Source organism: Nothobranchius furzeri, chromosome 10, assembly GCF_043380555.1.
Source record: "Nothobranchius furzeri strain GRZ-AD chromosome 10, NfurGRZ-RIMD1, whole genome shotgun sequence".
NCBI lineage: Eukaryota > Metazoa > Chordata > Actinopteri > Cyprinodontiformes > Nothobranchiidae > Nothobranchius > Nothobranchius furzeri.
The window spans coordinates 49890761-49913063 of NC_091750.1; the positions used below are offsets into that span (position 1 = coordinate 49890761).

Consider the following 22303-nt stretch of genomic DNA (forward strand, 5'->3'; position numbering starts at 1 on the left):
TAGGGGAAACATTGCATCCTCTGTCTGTTTTAAAATCACGTTTAAAAAACTACTTTTATGACTTGGCTTTTAGACAGTGATCCAACGTTATTGTATTATGATTTTATAGTTTTTATTGTGTTTTATCTTATTGTTTTTACTTTTGTTTTAATCAATCCTGCCTGTTCAGCACTTTGGTCAGCTCTCACGCTGTGTCTTAAATTGTGCTATAGAAATAAAGTTGGTATGGTATGGTAATAGTCTTTGTTTATTAATGCTTAATACTGCACTTAGTAACCCCTGGATAACATGTCATTGAGGGGCAGATGGCCTTAGAATATTCTATTCTATTCTATTCTATTCTATAAAACAGGATCTGATCTAATCTAATCTATTTCTGATATTTGGACATCTCCCCTCTGACTGGATAACAGCAACACAACTCTACCACTGACTTTTATCTCCACAAGTAACACAAGCCTGGAGGAGCTTTTGCTGTGTGGTGGAGTTGCTAATGCTAATGGTTAACTTCTACGATCTGAGACATTCTCTGCTAATCTAATCTAATCTGATCATCTATAATATATACTTCTATATTACTTAAAAAGCCATCTAAGTGGCAGGTTTTGGTTTCGTATAATACAGGCTTGGGATTTCTATAAAGGGAAGGACGTGTAGATTTTGTAGAATGGGGAGGCATGGGTGTCTCAAACAGGGAAGGAGACGTGGGCTTTCTAGAATAGGAAGGTGTGGTTTCCCCAGACAGCGGAGGAGACGTGGGTTGTCTAGAATGGGAAGGCGTGGATCTCTCAGAGGAGGTAACGCGGATGTCCTAGAAAGAGGAGATGTAGGTTTGTAGAAAGTGGAGGAAGGATAGATTTCCCAGAAAAGAGGGGGAAGCACTTTGGTGGCATTTGACCCTTGCTCAATAGGTCTCGCTTTGACTGGACGCAGAGTAGTCTTTCCCAGTTGGAGCTTAAGAGGTGATAGTGAGCGTGTTTTTTTACTCACGACATCATTAGAACAACTGCCAACTTCCAGCATTGGTTTCTTATTGTTCAATTTGCCAGATTTATCACTGGAAGACTTACTTTCTGTTGAATAATTATTTTCTTTTTTAGGCTCTTTTGGAGATGTGTCCATCTTCAGTGTAGCCCCCTATTTAATGGGTATTTCCAGGTATTTGTTTACCCCAGAATAAGTTTGAGCTACAAAACTTTCAAGTTCATCCCCAGAGCCTGACAGTGGTTCTTCCATTATTTCTTCAGAAATACTTTGATCATTTTCGTTGTCAGAGCCTGAACATGGTTCGACACTAAGTTCGTACTCCGAAAACCTTTTCTTGCATTCGCCATCAGAGCCTGACTGCGGTTCTTTACTAAGTTTGTATTTGGAAAACCTTTTCTTGCGGAGTGGTAAGTGTACCGATTGCATCAAAACATGATATATACTTTTTCTGTATTACTTAAGCCATCTAAATGGCAGGCTTTGGTTTCATATAATACAGGCTTGGGATGTCTATCAAGAGAAGGACGTGTAGATTTTTTAGAATGGGGAGGCATGGGTGTCTCAAACAGGGGAGGAGACGTGGGCCTTCTAGAATAGGAAGGTGTGGTTTCCCCAGACAGCGGAGGAGACGTGGGTTGTCTAGAATTGGAAGGTGTGGATCTCTCAGACAGAGGAGGTAACGTGGATGTCCTAGAAAGAAATGTAGGTTTTGTAGAAAGTGGAGGAAGGATAGATTTCCCAGAAAGAGGGGAAAGCACTTTGGTGGCATTTGACCCTTGCTCAATAGGTCTCGTTTTGACTGGACGCAGAGTAGTCTTTCCTAGTTGGAGCTTGAGAGGTGGTGGTGAGCGTGTTTTTTTACTCACGACATCATTAGAACATCTGCCAACTTCCTGCATTAGTTCGTCACTTAGTTCATACACGGAAAACCTTTTCTTGGATTCTCCGTCAGAGCCTGACTGAGGTTCATCACTAAGTTTGCACTTGGAAAATCTTTTCTTGCATTCGCTGTCAGAGCCGGACTGTGGTTCTTCACTAGAGCCTGACTGCGGTTCATCACTAAGTTCGTACTTGGAAAATCTTTTCTTGCATTTGCCGTCAGAGCCTGACTGTGGTTCTTTACTAAGTTTGCACTTGGAAAACCTTTTCTTGCGTTCGCTGTCAGAGCCTGACTGCAGTTCTTTACTGAGTTTGTATTTGGAAAACCTTTTCTTGCGTTCGCTGTCAGAGCCTGACTGTGGTTCTTCACAAGAGCCTGACTGTGGTTCTTCAATAAATTTTTTTGAAATACGTTTTACAGTTTCAGGTGACCATGGTTCCTCACTAGTTTCATCATCAATTGAACTATCTGAATATTCATAATCAGATTCTGTAATCGATGACTCATCATCATCATCATCATCATCATCATCATCAACATCATCATCATCATCGTCTTCACTTGTTTCTTCAGAAATATTTTCTGTAAGCTCATAATCAAAGTCTGACCTCAGCTCTTCACTTAGTTCTTGAGAACAACCTTTTGCACGTTCATTCTCAGATCCTGATTGTGGTTCTTCACTAATTTCTTCAGAAAACTTTTTTTCACGTTCAAATGTAGAAGTCATTCCCTTTTTAAATAAGCTCAGTTTGTCATCTGAGCCTGACGAGCATGGAGCATCTTTTCTGACCACATCAGTGAATCCAAGATCTGGTATCAAGAATTCATAGTCTTTCCGTTTGTTAGCTTGATCTTTGGGAGAAATTTTCCCAGGTGTGATGGGCATTGATGATTTGCTCATTTTTCTCACTCTGAGAGATGTACAATCTGAATATGTCTTTGATAATGAATCTTTGGAGCCTGACATCTTGTTATCAGCACTTAGTCGCTCGATTTGTTCTTTAAGCTCCTCACATTCCTTCTGTAGCTTGTCTTTTTCTTCCTGGATGCGTCGCCGCGCTTCCTGGCTAATCAGGAGCTCTACGGTCAGTTCTTCCAACTTTTCTGCTATGTCATTGTCTGGCCTGAAATCTGGAAATGTCATGCTTTCAAGTTCTTCAATCTTTTCCTTCAACTGACATATTTCATCAATGTATTTCTTAGTTTCTTTCTTTGAGTCAGATGCCAGCTGTGCCAGTTCTTTTTCGTGTTTCTGTTTGACCTCCTCGTGTCCCACCATCGTTTGACCAAGTTTGTTCTGGCACTCTTGGATGGCAGATTCTTTTTTCTCTAAGGAGTCGGTTAGCTGTTTGATCTCCAGCTGCTGTCTCTTTGTTTCCTGCAGGTGAGATCCTTGCATGCCTTCATTCTTCTCTTTCTGTTTTTGGCATCTGTCTTTCAAAGAGTTTACTAAAGCCTGCAGTTCTTGATTTTTCTGCTTCAGCTCCTCAGAAAATGTCTCAGCACTAATTTTCTCACGCTCAACCTTTTCAATGTTTCCTCTAAGGCTTGCAATTTTTTCATCGTACTGCGAACGCTTGTCCTGAAGATCTGATACCTCTTTATGAAGAGTGGCTTCAGAGTTCTGCAACTCTTTCAATCTTTCTTTGTCTTTCAATTCCTGCAGTTTGATTTTCTCTTCATTCATTTTTGTTGTGTTTTTAATTCCACACCCCATTTCTAGAGACCTCTCTTTCGTGTGACTCAAATCCGTCAAAGGTTTGTGGAGTTTGGGCGCGTACGCAGTCCTTTGTTTAAACACGGTCATGTCCTCACTGTCTTCAACGAGGTCCTTAATTCTTATCTCAAGGTGCTCGACTACGCTGAACCAGCTCTCTGTCTTGTCATTGCCAGATCTAATTTGATTTTTCCACCTACAAAACTCTTTGAAGGCTGACTGCAGACGAAAAATGTCCATTTTAAATTTCCCCAGTTTGTTCATAACCTGATTGACCAATTCATCTTTTTCCTCAGCAGAAACGTTAGCTTGTTTTAGCTCCTTCTCTGTTTCCCGTGCTTTGTTTTTCATGGTTTCCAGTTCTGTCTTCAGGGTTTCCACCTGTTCAAAGAGAGTTGAAAGTTCCCTGTCTTTTTGCGCAGCTGTGCTATGCTCTTTACTGACCTGTAAATTTAGCTCAATTTCTTTTGTATACGTCTTCAGTAGCTCATTTAGTCTGCTAATTTTATTTTCACTGTCGATAACTGCATTCTGTAAAGCGCTGATACAATTGCCACTAAACTGGACTGTATCTGATTGCAGTGCAGGTCGTGTTTCCTGATAGGGCCAGGCATTTTTTTGATCAAATTGACCCTTACCTGACTGCAGCTGTCGTCTTAAGTCACAGATGAGTTGGTCTTTATTTTTGTCTAGCTTGGCATCAGTAGAAGCTACGATCCTGTTCATTTTATCAGCCACGGATTCACTTTCGTTTGTCAACCTATAAACTTCAAAAACCATTTTGGGTGTTTCAGTCGCCACTTGATCCACACATTTGTCATAACCGTCTAAAGTGCTCATCAAACTAAAAAATCGATTTCTCATTACTTCATTATCCTGCTTGGCCTGGTCAAGACTCATTCTCAACTCATGATTTTGTGCTTTGAGTTGATCAGTTTCCTTTTTCCATTTTCCCTCATTCTCCACACATTTCTGATGCAGGTTTCTAGACATCTCAGTCTGTCCCACTGGATCAATTTCTATACCACAATAATATGGCACCTGTGTTTCACAATATCTGTCTTCTCTTTCAATTTGCTTAGGGAAATACGTTTTTCCCAGTGTAAAATCCTCTTGTTTCTTCAAGTTCCATGTTGAGTTCATCATTTCCATTCTTGAGAACATTTTGTTTAAGCCCTTAGTCTCGATAAGTTAAACTAACAGCTTTTCCGGGTAGTATTGCTTCTTAAATCACACAACAGCGATAAGAAACTGATTTCAGAGTGATAGTCTAAAGCAACAGAATACAACTGAACTGGCTTCTTAAGGGTTCTGATGTGTATGTGTCTGTGTCACTGATACTGATGATGTCATCTCCCTTTGATATGTCATCATAGCAATCATCAGGAAGAAGACTTCTAGGCTCCGCCCACTTGGTTATACTGCACCCTTTATTATTGTCGCTACCCGATCCGTACCGGAAACCCGATCGGTACCACGCATGCGCGAATGTAACTTACGTCACTTCCTCTCTTTGCCAACTTTGCGACAGTTACCGACTGCGGGACGTTTAAACAATGAATACCTCCGAAACCAACGAAATTCATGATTTTCTCCTCAACGGAGAGCTTCCGACGATTGAACAAAAGCGCCGTAAAATAAGAAGAATGGCGCCTAATTACAGACTTAAAGGTAAGTACGAAAATTAAAGATGATCTTTTATCATGGTCTACAGCTGCCCTTGCTGCTTGAGGGTACAGACTCTCCGTTATTGTTCTAAAGTTGCATGACGCCTGCGTTGATTCAGGAGGGTGTAACGAGTAATATCAGTGTACAGTGTATACGTGTAGCATCGTCTGTAATATCGAAACTATATATAGGTCTATATCTTGGTGTGTGGTCTTATTTTAGATTTTTTAAAAAATCGTAAATACAATATATATATAGCCTATATATTTTTTTTAAAGATAATTGCAATTGGAGGTAAATGTACCATATTGGTGCTGATCTCAAACTTTAATATCTGTCAGACATTTCAATTTACTTTAGTCAGCAACTCTCATCTTTTTTTTTTTTCTTTTCATTTTTATCTTGTTCCAGACAACAGACTCTTCTACACTGGCCCCAGTATGCAGAGCATGCGCCTGCTAGTCATGTCAGAGGAGGAGAAGAAGCCTGTTTTGATGGAGTGCCACAATAACCCTGGTACCGGGAACCACAATGGTGTCAGAGGTACCCGAAACATGGTTGTTGCTGGATTTTACTGGCCAACATTGAACCAGGACATCAGTGAATGGGTAATGGCCTTATTTGAGTGAAGAAGCTAAATCAGGTCGACATAATTTTTTCTAAAATATCTGTAGGCTGAATAATTGAATGTGTTTACTTGCACACTTACATTTCAACATTAGTTTCTGTCTTTTTATTTTATTATCAATTTACATCAACTGCTTTAGGGTTTCCTAGACATATTGTTTGGAATACGCCTTTCAGGTCAGATGTTGTCATCGCTGCCAGATGAATGACCCAATCAAGACCGTGGCACCAACATTACATCCCATCAAGGTACATCTTAAAGCTATTTACATTTAATTTTCAAGTTAATAAGCTTGTCTGCTGCAGGTTAGCTTTAAATTTTCACTTGATAAGTTCTGTGACCTGCAGGTAAAGAACCTTGGGAGTTGCTGGGCATGGATTTAATTGGACCACTCCCAGAAACACGTCTAGGGAACCGATATGTCCTGACCATGACCGTTCTGGGTGATTGCAGAACCTCTTAAGTCCAAGACTGCTGCTGAGGTCTCTGCAGTCATGACGTCTAAGTTATACATGTTTGGCATGGTGAGGAAGATCATCACTGACCAAGGAAAGGAGTTTGTGAACCAGGTAAAATTTGTGAAAGTGTTAGTCGTACCTTGACATTTGAGATGATGTATTTAGACCAAGTCTGCTCATGCCACTGCAGCTCAACGACAGCATTTTCAGCATGCTGAATATTAAACATGCTGTTTCCAGTGCTTACCACCCCCAGACCAACAGGCAGGTTAGCATTTGGATATCTAACCTTGAGTAACTCATGGGAAATCAGTCATGCTTCTTTATCTATTCTGCAATACAACTCAAGGATGAGAGGACCAACCAGAACATTAAGCATGCTCTCAGAAAGTACGTGAACCAGAACCATGACGACTGGGACGTTCACCTTGCTGCTGTGGTGTACGGCATCAACACTGCAAAGCAGGTATTCCTATTTTGACATTTTGTATGACTTTTACGCTGCTTCACAGTGTAGCATCGTCTTAAGAATGTTTTTAATTTTGTTTATAAAAAAAAGAAGTTATTGACAAGTGCAAGAGAAAATGAATTAATGGAGAGATTTTGTGTGATCAGCACTCCACCCGCCACAGTGCCTATTTCCTGCTCTTCTACCGACATCCACGTCTTCCTGCTGTGATGAACACCTGTCCCATGGACGATGACTTTGAGGTTGCAGACCCAGAAGTGGACATCGACACAAGAGTTGAGGAGATGACGGTTCTGAATGAAACAGTCTGTACATTTGAAGAGGGCTGACTGACAGGGAAAGGAGACTTGTTGAGGAAAAAAGGGGAAATGTGGTTAGTGTTTTCAACATTTTTACTGCTTTAGTAGCTAACTTTTCTGTATTTCTATATTTCCAGAATGAGCATTGCCATGGCGACCTGGTGAATAATAAATATTTATTTTTTTTATTTATTTTTTATATTATTATTTCTCTCTCTGCTTTAATAATCTGGGTTGTAACCATCCTCTCAATCCTTTTTCTGTTGTTCATGCTCTTGTAATCTGTTGTTTGTGTTCCGCATTATTACAGTAAACCTGTGGAAATTATAAAGTGGTCCTGTGTTATTTTATATGGATATAAACATGAGTGTAGTTAAATCTGTATTTAATATGTTTAACTTATGAATACCTTGAGAAACTATTTTCAAACATTAATTTTGCAACATTGTGAAAATGATCACTATGGTATTACAAAGAATTAAGTTATTTCAAGACAAAGTGGCAAACGAAGAAATCTAACACAAAAGTAGAAAGTAAACAAATTTTAGGTGATGAGCCAAATTGGCTTTTGTGCAAGAATATATTACATTTCATATTGGAAAACATTCATAGGACATGTAGTGCAAATTAAGAATATCTGCTGTATCACAGTGACACATTTTCATCTTTTAAATGAAAATATAACCTATTGTGTGGAGAAAAAACAAACATGTAATAGGTTACCTGAAGACTAATCAGCCAGTGTTTACTGACAATTTACAGTGGACATTATCAACAGAACATCAAGATAATTCAAATCAATCGTCTCCACACATACAAGCATAAACACACTAAATCAAATTTAACACGCATATAAAAACATGATTTGTAACAACGCAAATTCAGTTTACAATCGGGCTAATTCGCTCGGTCAGCAAGTGGCAGTATCCTCGTACACTGCGGAGTAAACTGCCATTGAACGGATCACAAGAAGAATAGAGCATCTGCACATGCGCGGTACGGATCAGGTAGACCCGATCTGTACGGTCCGACGTTTTTTTTTTCTTCCATTTTTATCTACATTAAATTGAAATGTTTCACTATTGCAAACATTTAAATAGATACTTATTATTTTTTAACATTTTAACAGATACTCTGACCCGTAACTATCGTAAAATGCTTCGAGCGGAAGTAGACGCCTTTCGCGCATGCGTGGTACCGATCGGGTTTCCGGTACGGATCGGGTAGCGACAATTATTATTCCTTGGATGTTAATGCAACTCGAAGGGCTGTGTGTACCCCACTAATTATATGTCAAAACGAGCAACTCGGCCATGTGAGGTGTGCTAATATTTTTCTAAGTGGTTCTCCTTACGATTATGAATTATTTAGCAAAAAACATTGAAAGGTGTCTGATTTTTATGTGTGCCACTCTAAATTTGCTTAATATTTTCATAATGATCAATTAAATGTGCACATTATTAATAGGTTAATTAACTGGCAGGCCTTCTTAATTAATTAATTAAATGGAGGCATTTTCACACATGCATGAATAAAAACAATTCTTTATTAATAGTTGAATCATCACTTTTGACCCTTTTTTTATTTACCTATATATTTATTCATTCATTTATTTTATTATTTTATTTTATTTATTTACTTTTTACCTTTATCGATCCCCCCTGGGGAATTGTGTTGCATCAACACCTGTAGCTTTTTGGATTTTTTGAAATAATACATCTCAATAATTTGTCTTTCCAACAAGATTTTTTGTTTGAATGTTATAATGATTATTGACATTGATATTTAATCTTATTTATTTTTAATTCAACATTAAAGATGGCATTTTTTGTGGGTGGAACTCAATTTCAAATGCACTGTAGTCATGGTAACCAAGTAATCAGCATTCAAATATCAATTCTGTAAGAAAAGTAATTGATCTACTTTTAATATTTAACACTATTTATTCCTGTTGTGTGTTTTCCTTGATATATTGTCTTATTATTGCAATTTTTAAAACTTTTATATTTCTTTTATGTATAAAGTGGGGGAAAAAAGTGTTTAGTCTGCCTTTAATTTTGCATGTTCACAAACTCAAAATGATGAGAGGCCTGTAATTTTCATCACAAGAATATCTCCACCACGAGAAACAAAATGAGAAAAGAAAAACTATAAAATCACATTGTCTGTTTTGTTTTGGATTTATTTGCAACTTATGGTGAAAAATAAGTATTTGGTCAATAACAAAAGTCCATCTTAATACTTTGTTATATAACCTTCCAATTTTAAACTGCACTTAGACACAGAGGGCTGTGGGTGCAAGTGGGGTGGTGTGGTGGCATCAGCTGGCATAGGCCAGACAATGCCCGCACTGCCCGCTCACCACAGCCATGGAATACACCTCATGAACACACAACACTATATTGGAGCAGGCGGAGGGAGACTAGGGGTCTTAGCACACCTCTGTTGTCGCTTGGCTTCCTGGGGCTGGAGGCTAGGAGGGAGATCTGGCCGTCCGGTTGGGGTCTGGGGTGGTGGGTTGCTATGCTCAGCGTTGGGCTGGGGAGCCTGCTCATCAGCACCCCAGCAGAAAGGGTCAAACTCTGGTAACTGATGATGGTTGTACCCAATGTGCAGCAGGGTTCCTGTGTTCTGGGGCAGCGCCTGGATCTCTGGGACTTGGAGCTTCCCCCCATCTCCTACGCATCTTTGGGGGGCGGATCTGTGGTCCCTCACACTCTCTATTGGACGCTCCTATAGAAAAACCTTACATAATCAAGCGCGTGCACACACAGGTGCTCACATGGTGCTCTCAAAAGTATGGGCTTAGGCACGTTCAACACATGTCTTAACCCTTTGATGCATAATGGCCACTACAGTGGACAGGTACTCAAAATTGTTATTTATTTATTTTTGCTATTAAGCACAGCTATTGAAGACTTTATTGCATTTGAACCCCTCCATTTGGACTAAAGTAAGTCAAGCCAACATATTTCATTTTCAGAATGCACGCTGTCTACTGTGGTGGACGTGTAATAAACTGTGTAAATTAAATGTTACAAAGAATATGTAAATATGAAATTTGTTTCATTCACACCTAAAGATGAATGAAAAAAATTGTTTAAAAAATCATGGTTGAAGATTTCATAATTCATGCATCAAAGGGTTAAGGCTGTCGTTGCCACTACATGCACTATGATTTATTATCGTGTGATTGTTCAGTTAAACAATGTTCATTTTATATAGGGCTGCACAATATATCGAAAAATTATCGTCATCGCGATAACGGGACGTGCGAAAGCCCATCGCAAAACACAGCAAAAACAGCGATAAATGTTTGGTTCAAACATTTCCATCTGTGTCAAACAACCAGCTCTGTTTTTTACGCTGAAGTATTATTTGACCAATCAAATGTAGTCCTTCTGACATGCGGCCAATCAGATGGTTCCGTTCACGTAATACGCCCGCCCCCTACATAGATCCTTTTGGAAAGCAACACCCGAACATTAGCGGCGCCATTCCCTTGTTCGCCTTGCTGGCTCAGAGCATTAAATGCACTTTGTGCTGATGTTTCTGGATTCAGCGCTGCTTTCAAACGTGAACGTGACTCCGCTCGGTGTCGTTAATCATTTTTACCGGGCTGACTCCGACACGTGCCGGTGAACCAACCCACCTTCATGTCGCTAGTGTTAGCCCCAGGCTCCGGTTAGCTTCCAGCTAAAAGGCTACAGCACTCTCCTCCCAGTCCCACCCTGCTAAAGAGGGCCTGGAAAAGTTCCCCCACACATCAAAGTGATTTTTCATTTATGAGCTTTTATAACCTCGTTAATCAGGATAGTTGATTTGCTGCTGCACATAAGCTGTCAGTCAGAAGCTCTGCTAGCCGGTTATCCTAAGAGGAGCTAGTTCAGTTTGTTAGCTGGTTATCAGAATCATAGTTGCAGTTTCATCATCTGAGCTGCTTTTTAAGATCCAGGTAAACTTGTTCAATTTGGGGTTAAAAACAAACGTTTTCACATATTTTCCATGTAGTTTTTTGCCAGTTCCTCTTCTGAAAGGTAGACAATGGTTTTTCTCTTTCCCTCAGAAAATCTTAATATTCTCCTAGTTTGGCCCAGCACAGTTCACTTCCCAATAGCAGCATCAGCCTTATATCATAACCACATAAGTGGAGAAAATGTTCAGTAGCAATGAGAGAATTTGCTGTTGCATTGAAGTGATGTTAACTATTATTTAACATTTAAACTCTTTCTGATATTTTTATTTATTCTAAAAACCCTGGTAAGGGATGTTTTTCTGTATTTGGAGCATCAGAAAAAGTTTTATGGTGGAGGTGATGTTTTAAAGTCACTGAGAAACTGCATGCATGCAGTTTGTTGTTTTGCTGCTAATACAGTAGTAGGTGCAGCTGCATATTTTTGCAATAAAAATGGTATGTTGTAATGGAATTCATGCATTAGTTGTTGTTTGCTTTGAACCCAGAACAGACGTCACACGCCAGACGACATCAACACTGCATACTTTAGTATTTGTTCATTTATCGTGAGTAATATCGATATCGCAATATTAAGCACTGCAGGTTTTCCTAATATCGTGCAGCCCTAATTTTAAATTTCACCATAAGGTTGACGCGGTGATAGCTTGCTCCTGATGTATTGTTGTGTGTCCCATTTTTTTAAATTCTATTCTTTCTCTTTCTGCAGGTCTAGAAGCAGACACTTGTTAATTATTGTTTATTTTTGTGGAACCCCCCCTTCCCCCCTTCTCCCCACCTTTTGTCATTTCCTTTCTCTTTCACCTCTGACTCCGTGTCTGGTCGGAATTACAAAGCATTAAAAAACAATTAAAAAAAGGAGGAAAAAAAACTTTGTTGGCAATGATAGAGATCAAATGTTTTCTGTAAGTCTTCACAAGGATTTCACTATTGCTGGTATTTTGGTCCATTTATCCATGTGAAAAGTGGGAGGGTTAACTCCTCACCCCTGCCACGTGGACCTCAAGGGATAAACCATCAATCCTGCTCAGAGGTCAACTTTCCTCACGGGGTTACCCATGAAGAAATTGGGAAGGCTTGAGCAGTGATGTTTTGGGGCCGTCGGTGGGCAAAACGGACTTTTAACTCCCTCCAAAGATTTTCAATAGGATTGAGATCTGGAGACTATAAACCACTCCAGGACCTTGAAATGCTAATTATGAAGCCACTCCTTTGTAACCTAGGCAGTGGCGGTGCTAGAGGGCGCTATAGCTACCCCTGGATTAGTCATTGCACCCCCATAGCACCCCCAAGTAAATATTAGATTTTTTTTAACGATTTAATTTTAATTTAACGTGTGGATGTGATAATATTTAACATACAAAACAAAAATAATCTGTAAATTATCATGTTGTAGATAGTAAAAACTTAAACCAAAACAGGAAATTGATGTTAACCTTTGACCTCATTTTCTACCTGCAAACGAGTGAATGGTAGAGCTAGTGGTAAAATGAATCAGTTTTTGTTGCCCAAATTTCCACAGGTTCAGTCAGAAACGAATGAATCTTTGGAAGTGATCTCAGACCCACTAAAACCTATGGGTCTGGATGAAGAGTCAACCCTCAACCGCCACAGCAGTCGACGGTTTTGCCGCTGGAAATGCTAACACTAACATTAGCTAACCTTGCAACACTAACATCTTCTTTCCACCAACATGTAAGCATCGAAAAATGGCTGTGATACGTACTTAGCTGTAATTAGCCGCCGTTCTAATGGACAGGTTCCTTTTTTACCGGCCTTGAAGCTTCATGTTTTGGGCATGTCCTAGAGTATAATGCTTTTATCTCCATTTCCAGAACACGTCCAAACTCTACAGTTTAGATTGGGCCAGACATGAAGTCGATAGCAAAAACAGTGTAAAACATTTGGAAACTTTCAAAATAAAAGTCGCAAGCAGATTTCCAGTTGCTTAACTAGACAAAAACAAAGTACTTCCTCACCTCTGTAATTGAGGTAGACAGAACAGAATATAAACCTCAGACCTTTTTGGACACAGCCGTCTTTCTTCTTGCTTGTTATTGTATAAACTTCCAAGTTCAGGACCAGCTGCGTGGAACAGCATCTAGATCACTCTTGCGGGTTAGGGGTGGGGACTGGAGCTCGTGAGTAAAACGTCTCTATTACGTTAGGCACAGCTTTTGCGTCCAGTGGAAAGGAAGGGGTAACACCGCCAAACAAACTGAGCATTGTGATTGGCAAGACACTAAACTTCTAAGGCCAAATATAAATTATTCATACTCAAAAGGATTTTTATAGCACAATTAATTATCCAAACCGTCTTCCAGGTTTAGCTAGGGATTCACTCCTCAGAATTCCTGCAAGTCCACCTGAGACTTGTTTTATTTTTTAATTACTTTCAAGGAATTAGTCAGAAATAGTTGTTGAAACAGAAAAAATAAAAGCTGTGAAGCATTATTCTTTCCCCACAGTACTTAATGAACCAATTTTCTTTACCAGCCGTGTTTCATTTCTTGCCTGAGTCAACTGGAACGCTGAATTAGCTGGCAGCAGTAGCAGCCAATCGAGTCAGAGCCTAAAAGGAAATGCTCCGACGAGCTAAAACACAACTGTCATCCTCACCATCATCTTTCCATCTCTGTCTGCACCTGTTTGTGTTTGTGAATATTTGCATGCAAAAGGTAAAGGAGGCACCCTCACCCTCACCTGTGGCACCCAATGGTATACCATCCTCTGTTGCACTGCCCCAGTCCGGGTCAAATGATCAAGAGTGTGTTCATCCAACTGCAAAGGTACACATTAGTGTGTGCTTTTCATGCCCTTATTCTTAAATTGGTGCTATTTGAATGTGATGCTCCACAATTCTAGATTCCAGAGCTGATCCCATCAGAGGAAGACTACAAGAGAGTCAAGAAGATCTTCACTCTAGATGGCGAGAATGTAACACATCTTTGCCTCTGCATTTATGAATGCTTTGTTTGGCTGTGCTGAAGCTGGAGTCTGCTGCTTGTTTTCAGAGATGGAAGGGAAAATATCCTGATATTGGTTACTGGGTTTTCCTTAAGCAGTCCTCCCACTGTAAGGAGTCGTACATCACTGGCCTTCAGGGTCAAAACAGATTTGGTGATACCAAGGGCATATGTCTAGACTCTTAACCTGAATCTTCTATTTTTATCACTTCATCTCCAAGTGCAGAACTGCTTCATTTAGTAATGCACTTTTATTCAGGAAAATACCTTTGTATCATTTCTGCAGCCCCTCTTTGACTGACTAAATATATTTGACTTTACTGAGTGTTTATTGCGCTGAACTTTTCAATATAGATCCATGTTTTTAGGCGATACACATTCCTTCAGTCTTCTTGCTTACTCAAGTCTCGTGATTATGTGCTTCTCAGTGTTGCTCTTGATCCTGACTTGTACTATTTGCTGTTTGCATGGCTAGCGGGCTGGAGGCCACAAACACTCTAAGGTACAGCCTGTTCGACCGTGGGCTCACTGTTGGAATGCTGCAGTCGGAGCATGTCCTTTTCTGCTGCCGACCCCTCTGACCTACTTTTTGTGCTCGTCTTTGACCCCATGCTGCTTCCTGGGTTCATGCAGAGGCCTGGAACGTACTAATATGACACAAACCAGTGGAAACAGACTTGAGTCAGTCTCTGCTCTTGACCAGGTTTTTGAAAATACCAGCAAGGGTCCTTTTATCTTTTGTGGCTTTATTCTACACACTTGCATGCATTTTACACAAATCAATTTCATTTGACAGTGAGACTATTTTACTTTCTGAAAATAATTAAGTAGGTTTATTGTAATTACCTGCAAATTTACATTTTAGATTAAATAGTCTCCTTGAAAATTTAATTCTAAAGTTAAATTTTGCTCAGTTATGCAAATGTTAGAATAAACAAATGCTTAATGAGCTGTTACAGGCGACTGATTTGCACGAAACGCTGCGGTGACGAGAGTCGCCAGTTAAAGTAATGAACATTTAATAACTTGCTAAGGAAAGGGAGTCAATTTGCCCAAAGTTGTTTGTTATTCACGGTCTGTTCCCTCTATAATATGATGAAATTACAAACAAAAGGCCATTTTTTAAAGTAGTAATGTAGGCACATAGATGAGATTTGTTTTTATTTAAAGCAAATTCAAAACCTCATTACCACCTGTTAGGAAAAATAAAAATCAAGCTCTCGTTGTTCTGCTCCAGATGAAAGGTTGAAGAATAATTCAGTTATTTTTCTGGGTAATTCATTTTATCAAAACTAAGAGCTTTAAAGGTGCAATGAGTAAGAATTTTACATTAAAATAAATAGTAAATAGTCTGTATTTGATATAGTGCTTAGAGTCCTAGAACCCCCCCAAGGTGTGTTATAATCAACATCAACATTTACAACACAATCAGTCGTACACACACACACACACACACACACACACACACACACACACACACACACACACACACACACTCTCTCCCTGGTGGTGATGAGCTACAATGTAGCAACACCTGTGAGGTGTTTAGCAACACCTGTGAGGTGTTAATCGCTCCTTGTTACCCCTGGTATACTACACAATGCAAAACTTGCCCCAACAAAGATTCTCGCTCCAACCTTAAAAACTAACAGGAAAGTTACCTCAAAATGAGCCAAAATTTGCGTTGTGTAGGCTCAGCTTAACTGGCAGCTGATGCTGAGAGCAGACTCGATTGTTTTGATGCATATATTTGAGTCTGCAATACCTAACTTTAACCACATGGTGTCATTCTTACTTCATGTACCTTTAAATGTTGGAAAACACTCATCAGCTTGGTGACAGTATCCTCCCAGGTTGCATCAAATGAAAAAAAAATCTTTTGGAGGCTGAAGTCCAGTTTTCCACGATGAGGCTTCATTCTTTAAAACTAGCCCATAAGTGGCTGGACAAGAAAACTGGAACCTGATGGAGGTAGAACATTTTTACTAGTTAAGTCTTCTTCTGGAAGAGATTTTCTTCTGCTGAAACCCCACCCCTTAAAAAAAACACAGAAAAGCTAAAGCAAAGAAGCAATTATTTAAAAAAAGTTTACATTTCTTTAATTGTTTAATTGTTGACCTATTAAAGAAATATCTTCCAAACCCAGATTGTCCATATGCTTTGGGTTGAATCTAGAATGAGATTTTTCTCCTTTCACCTGTATAAAAGATTTAAAACCTAACGCTCCCGGTGTTTCTGTATTTATTTATGAGGGATTTTTTTTCTTTTTTAATCTTGTTGCATCAGTGAGTTTATGCTGACCCAAACCTTCTGTATTTCTGAGCTGACAGCTACTTTGTTTTACACACATGGAGGCGTCTGACATTTATAACTCACCGTATGCAGACCCAGCATGAATTTATAGACTCACCACACATCCTCACACTTTACATCCACTGGGACTGCTCATTTCTGCATTTACACAGTAATTATTATTTTATGAATAGTTCTTTACTAATTTTATTAAAGTTGCTGGCTTTCTGCATCCTTTGATTGGATTCTGGTCTTATTACAGTATTATCTACTAATTATTGACTCACAACTGATCTGCTGATTCTCACAATGCTTTACTAGATTTTTCCCAATAATATATTGGAAAATTACAGTTAGGTGTGATTTTGATTGTCATCCTTCCCTCCTTCAGTCCCGTCTTGTTGAGGACCCGGTGGCCATCCTTCAGGCGGAGCACGCAAATGCAACTAAGGTCTGATCACGGCAACGACTGGTTGTAATCCTGCCTGCATCGTTTTGTGTTTGTTTTGTTGTTTTGTGTGTGTAAAAACTAAAAGCGTGATCATAATTAGCAAGGTAGTTTCTCCTTCTAGAGGACATCATTTCCCCATAGTTCTACCTGTGGTAGTTTCACCCTACTCAAAGTTAGAGCTCAGCTGACGTTCCCATGAAATGTTCCCAGGATGCTTTTTGTGTTTCGACATATTTACATGTACAAAAACTTGGATTTTCCATCATCCTGCTGAAACTCAAATTTATATTTGATCGCAAAATTGGTCTAAAAGCACACTTTCAGGATGAGTCATTAACTCGACTTTTCAGAAAGTTATTTTTAAAAGCTTAACACTTACAAAAGGCCAGGTTCTGGCAGGGAGGTTCTGCATAATTAAAAAAGAAAGTAATTAAACACATCTTTGAATTTCACGGGGACTTAAACTATGTGTGAGATTCAAACCTTAGAAGAAGAAAAGCTAACATATGGTGTTTTTCTAATTTCTGCGAGCCCGAGTAACATCTTTTTCCAGTCAACATCTGGTTTTACAGTTTTTCCCTTTAATCAGATATTTGTTTTTGGATGAAGTCTAATCTTTTTGTGTTCTGTCTCATTTCTTTAATGTAAACGTGATATTAACCCTCTGAGTTCAGTGAACTCGTTGAGTGTTTTAATGGTGCATTAAAAGGTGAGTCATGGGAGTTTTAGTTGTTTTGTGTAGGGCTACTGGATGTAACGGACATGAAATAAGATGATGAAACATAAAAGCAAGACCAGCGAGCTCAAAATCAGGTATCTTAGTGAAAATAAATGTCCACCCTTTGAGCTTAGTTTCTGTTTTATATAAAAGTGAACTGTAAAGTATTTCTTTATGTTGTTTTGAGAGCTAACTGTGAGTTTACCAAAAAGTTATGACCTCTCAATAAATGAAGTTTGGTTTTTAACCATATCAAACAGCAGATTCACAAAGAAATTTTTTTTTGTTCTTTCAAAAATATGATCGTTTACCCTGAGTTCATGCAGGCTGAAGGTAAAAATAGTTTCCAACCACAATTTCCCGCATCAGCCTTTAAAAGAAAACTAAGGAACGCTCGGGTCAGGAAATGCCACATGCATCTGCGTCACACTGTAAATTTGCATTCATGGACTCACCCTTCTTGGCTCGCGTTGTGGAAGGTTGTTGTTGATTTAGTGTCCAGGGCCCTCATTTATAAACTGTACTTACGCTTAGATCCGTGCGTATGTTGTGCATAGGAACTAATTTAGCCATTGTGTGGTAGAAATGTTCCTAAGTAAAAGAAAACCTCAGACCATGCAGAAGAACAGCATCTAGTGGTAGAACGGGGTAACTGCATTACAGAAGGTCAGTCGTCCACACTCGTCCACAAATTATGTAACCAAATAAATAATTATTTCAATAGAAAAACAGCTTTTTCAAATAATTGGTGCTAAAACCATTAAAAGACATCTGTTACCGACAGGAATCTGATATTTTAGCATGGCTGATCTGTGTTATTGGAGGATTTTGGGGGATACATCCTCCATGAGCGCACTGATCTTCCTGAAGGAGATCCTTCTGGAGCTATGCTGTCATTTGGGACAGTTTGTGGAGCGACAGATGAGCAGCATGAATCCAATTTAAACTACTGACGACTACGAGAACCCCCTAACATCGTCTGCTCCCTGATCATATACACGTCAAGGTAACCAGACTGAATGACAGCTCGAAGGAGGCTGCACTCAGATGGCAAATCTTTCAATACAAAACTAACTCCAAACAGAACATGCATACAATTCCTTAAATGTAAACTGTAAAGTACAGCAAAATGGAACATTCAATCTGTTTTTCTACATATTTAAAAAAATTTTTTTTTTTCAGTTTTATGTTAAATCATTTCTAAAGATATCGCCACAAAACTTCTGGTGAGTGATCCTGGTCCGGCCCCCCAAAAAATCTGATGTGAAAATCCGGTGGGCGTAGCCTATTTTCTTAAATAGCGCCCCTTAGGACCATTAAAATTGTCAGCCCTAAGCCATGCTTTTAGGATTACGAAATTTGGTACACTAATGTGGTGTCTCAGGACCTACAAAAAAGTCCCTTGGAGCCAAGCGCAAAGTTGCACAGGAGGTCTGCCATTTTGGTCCAAGTATTCGATTTAGTGGTTTTTGCACACGTTGTTTGGAGAATGATGCCCCGTCTAATCACCGTCAAACTTCTGCTATATGCTCTTTAGCTATAGGGGGAAAAAATTCAACCACTGGATTTTTCAAAAGTTGAAAGATGTGGGCGTGGCTAAGCCTCAAACTTTGACCTGTCGCCACACCACTCTTTTTCACAGCTCCGTATTGAACTCCTTTCACCCAATCACCAGCAATCTCTGGCAAATAGCAGTAGACAAGTTGAGGTAACTTGGTTTCCAGTATTGGCAGGTTTCAAAAAAAGGCGGGGCTTTGGGAGCATGGCAAAATTCGCCATTATGCCATGGAAATACGTTTGCCTCCAATTTCCTCAGTTATCGTGATATCGCTTCGAATTCTCTGGTGAATGATCCTAGTCTGACCACCAATAGAAATGGACACAACAGGTTTATGGGCGTGGCCTATTTTCAGAAATAGCTCCCACTTGGACCATTAAAACTGTCAGCCCCAAGCCATGCTTTGACTGAGGATTACAAAATTTGGTACACTAATGTAGTGTCTCAGGATCTACAAAAAAGTCTCTTGGAGCCAAGCGCAATGTCGCAGAGGAGGCCAGTCATTTTGGTCCCAAGTACTCGATTTAGTGGTTTTCGCACACGTCGTTTGGAAAGTGATGCCCCATCGCCCTTTTCACCAATCACCTTCAAACTTCTGCTATATACTCTAAAGTCAAAGGGGAAAAAATTCAACCATCGGATTTTTCAAAAGTTGAAAGGTGTAGGCGTGGCTAAGCCTCAAACTTTGACCTTTTGCCATTACATTACTTGACGTAATAACTCCCATGCGCATGATCAGATCCATATCAAACTTTGTCTGTGTGATCACTGCCACGTCTCAAGACAGTGACAATGTGGACAGCTGACATCACCTAAGCCCCGCCCCCTGACAACAGGAAGTCTATTGTTTTATGGTGAAATGCCCATATTTGACCCCTCTAATTTAGTCAACATGACACTAAGGTCATGCACTGTCTTCATGATGCTGTAATGACCATTTAGTTCTGATAGTTTTCCAGAAACGGAGGGGCTTTGATGCGTGACGCTGTGACCTTACGTTTGACTGTAACTTCTGCAAACAGCCTCCGATCTGCATGAGACTGAACATGGCAATCAACAATCATGCCCTTTAGCTTATGAGGCACAAACGGTTGGTGAACGTTGTATAATATCACCACAGCGCCCCGTACATACCTTTACAACTGTAATAACTCGTACAGACGAGGTCACACCTGCACCAAACTTGCTATATGTCATCACACAAAGGCACCCAACATAATCCTGTGTCACTGGTTGATATCACTTTACCTCCGCCCCTGACAGATATTAGGCCCTGAATAACACAAGCATGATGCAATTCACACCGAACTGCACACAAATGATTGTTGTCAACCTACAAACTGCTTCATGGAATATTTCCTAAATTTGGGACAGCGCCCCCTAGATACAATAAAACCTTTGTAACTTCTACCAAAAAGCTCCAAACTATATCAAACATGGTGGGGGTCATCACACAACTGCAATCAACATGTGTGTGCTCACTCGTTCAAATTACTTTAACTCCGCCCACTTACAGCCTTTTGGCTCTAGATGACCCATGCAACGTTTGATGCCAAATTAACAGAAAACCATCTTTAATGACCAAAGATGACCTCTATGGGATTTAGTTGTAAATGGTCACAGCGCCCTCTAGATGGGTTCAAACTTTATCAACTTCTAAAGACAAGGTCAGAATGGCATTATACTTGGCTTGTGTCATCACGTGACTGCACCAAACACACTTATGTGGTTGTTGGTTCAAACCCCTGTAGGTCCAACCCCTTTCGGCTCTCTGGGTCTAGATAACACACACAACTTCTGATGCCAAAATAACAGAAAACCATCTTTGTCAAGCAAAGCTGACCTCAATGGGATATTTCTGTAGTTGGTTGCAGCGCCCCCTAGATAACTTTAACCTTCAATGACTTTAAAAAAACATGGTCAGAATAGCATTAAACTTGGTCTGTTAGATCACACCACCAGTGTGGTAAAGATAGAGTATCCCCTAGTGGTTAGATGTGTAATTTAATGGTGGGCTCAGAGAAGATGCTGAGTCGGGGTGAGGTGCAGACGAAGAGACCGTTCGCGGTTTCTGGTGTCGGGGTGGTTGATGTTTATGTTCAGCAGACGTGCCCGGGTGCACCAGACTGCCGGCCAGGCCGGAGCGGCGCGGAGCTGCGAGGGCCGAATGACGCTGCTTGCAGTTTAATTTTTCTTTGTCTGACTGAGACCTCTCCTCTGTCCTGACTGTGTTTACAAACTCTACAACTAGCCTGGTTCCTTTGCACTTCGGTAGCCAGTGCCTCAATCTTGCTGTCAGAGTTTTGCATTTTTCCCCGTGAAGAACGCAGGGAATCCCCTCATGAGCTGAAGACCAGATTGGGTTAACTGAGGGCGTTTCTGTATGTAAGTGATGGTGAACGGACACGTGCACCTGGGTACGCACAGATGGGATTTATCATTACCGATTGTGGAGGAACATGCGTACGAGTGACCACCACCTGTTTCATAAATCAGGATTTTGACCATCCAAACAAACTTTCTAAAGTTTGTCCATAGGAAGGAATATAGGAATATTTCTATGAACTTTTGATGCGTCTCAGCTAGTACAAGCTAACCGTTAGCATTAGCAACTGCACAACACAGCAGAACTCCTCCAGGCTTGTGTTATTTGGGGAAAAAAAACGTAATCAATGCAAAGCAAACGGTGGCAGTGGAAGAGTTGCGTTGCTGTTATCCAGTCAGACGCAAGATATCTGAATATCATAAATAGTAATGAGTAAGACTCCATACCCTACTGTTTTCTGCACCACACTCCTCCGGCTCACTTCTGCTTCCTGAAACAGAAGCGCTTGAGCTATTTTATGCAAAGAACAACTCACAAGGCATTCATTTTTACTAGAGACCAGAGCTAAATTATTAAAAAAAACTGAGTGAATGAGATCTTTAATGTGATGCATTTCTACCTCTAAACTATTGTCATGCTCAGTTTCTTGTCCTGTTTTCACAGGGGAAATCCGAGGAGGATATAAAAGCAGAGAAAGCCTGGTATAACACAGAAAAAGTGTGGCTTGTTCACAAGGATGGATTTTCGTTGGGTTCGTATGACTTTCAGACTGAATGTTTATCTCTATTTGTTTTGATGACTAGGGCAGATGTTTTTGTTACAGGTGGCATTTAATTGCAAAAATGACAGAAGTGGGCGTTTGGAGTGCTGACGACACTTTTAGGAATGTTGGTGTTAAAAGATGTTGGTTCAT

General features: G+C 39.9%; 1 protein-coding gene across 10 annotated transcripts in view; it reads left to right on the forward strand.

Annotated features, from left to right (window-relative positions):
- The window catches only part of LOC107386592 (unconventional myosin-XVIIIa), a 119977-nt gene that overhangs the window by 30106 nt on the left and 67568 nt on the right, over positions 1 to 22303 (forward strand). For 5 of the 10 annotated variants that reach the window (XM_070555728.1, XM_070555731.1, XM_070555732.1 and 2 more), the window contains exons 5-9: positions 13758 to 13868; positions 13945 to 14016; positions 14521 to 14547; positions 16729 to 16788; positions 22054 to 22141. In XM_070555728.1, coding sequence (XP_070411829.1) covers positions 13758 to 13868; positions 13945 to 14016; positions 14521 to 14547; positions 16729 to 16788; positions 22054 to 22141 — 358 coding nt within the window. The remainder of the gene's footprint in view (positions 1 to 13757; positions 13869 to 13944; positions 14017 to 14520; positions 14548 to 16728; positions 16789 to 22053; positions 22142 to 22303) is intronic. The other 5 variants (XM_015961095.3, XM_070555730.1, XM_054730641.2 and 2 more) reach the window with 3 other exon arrangements.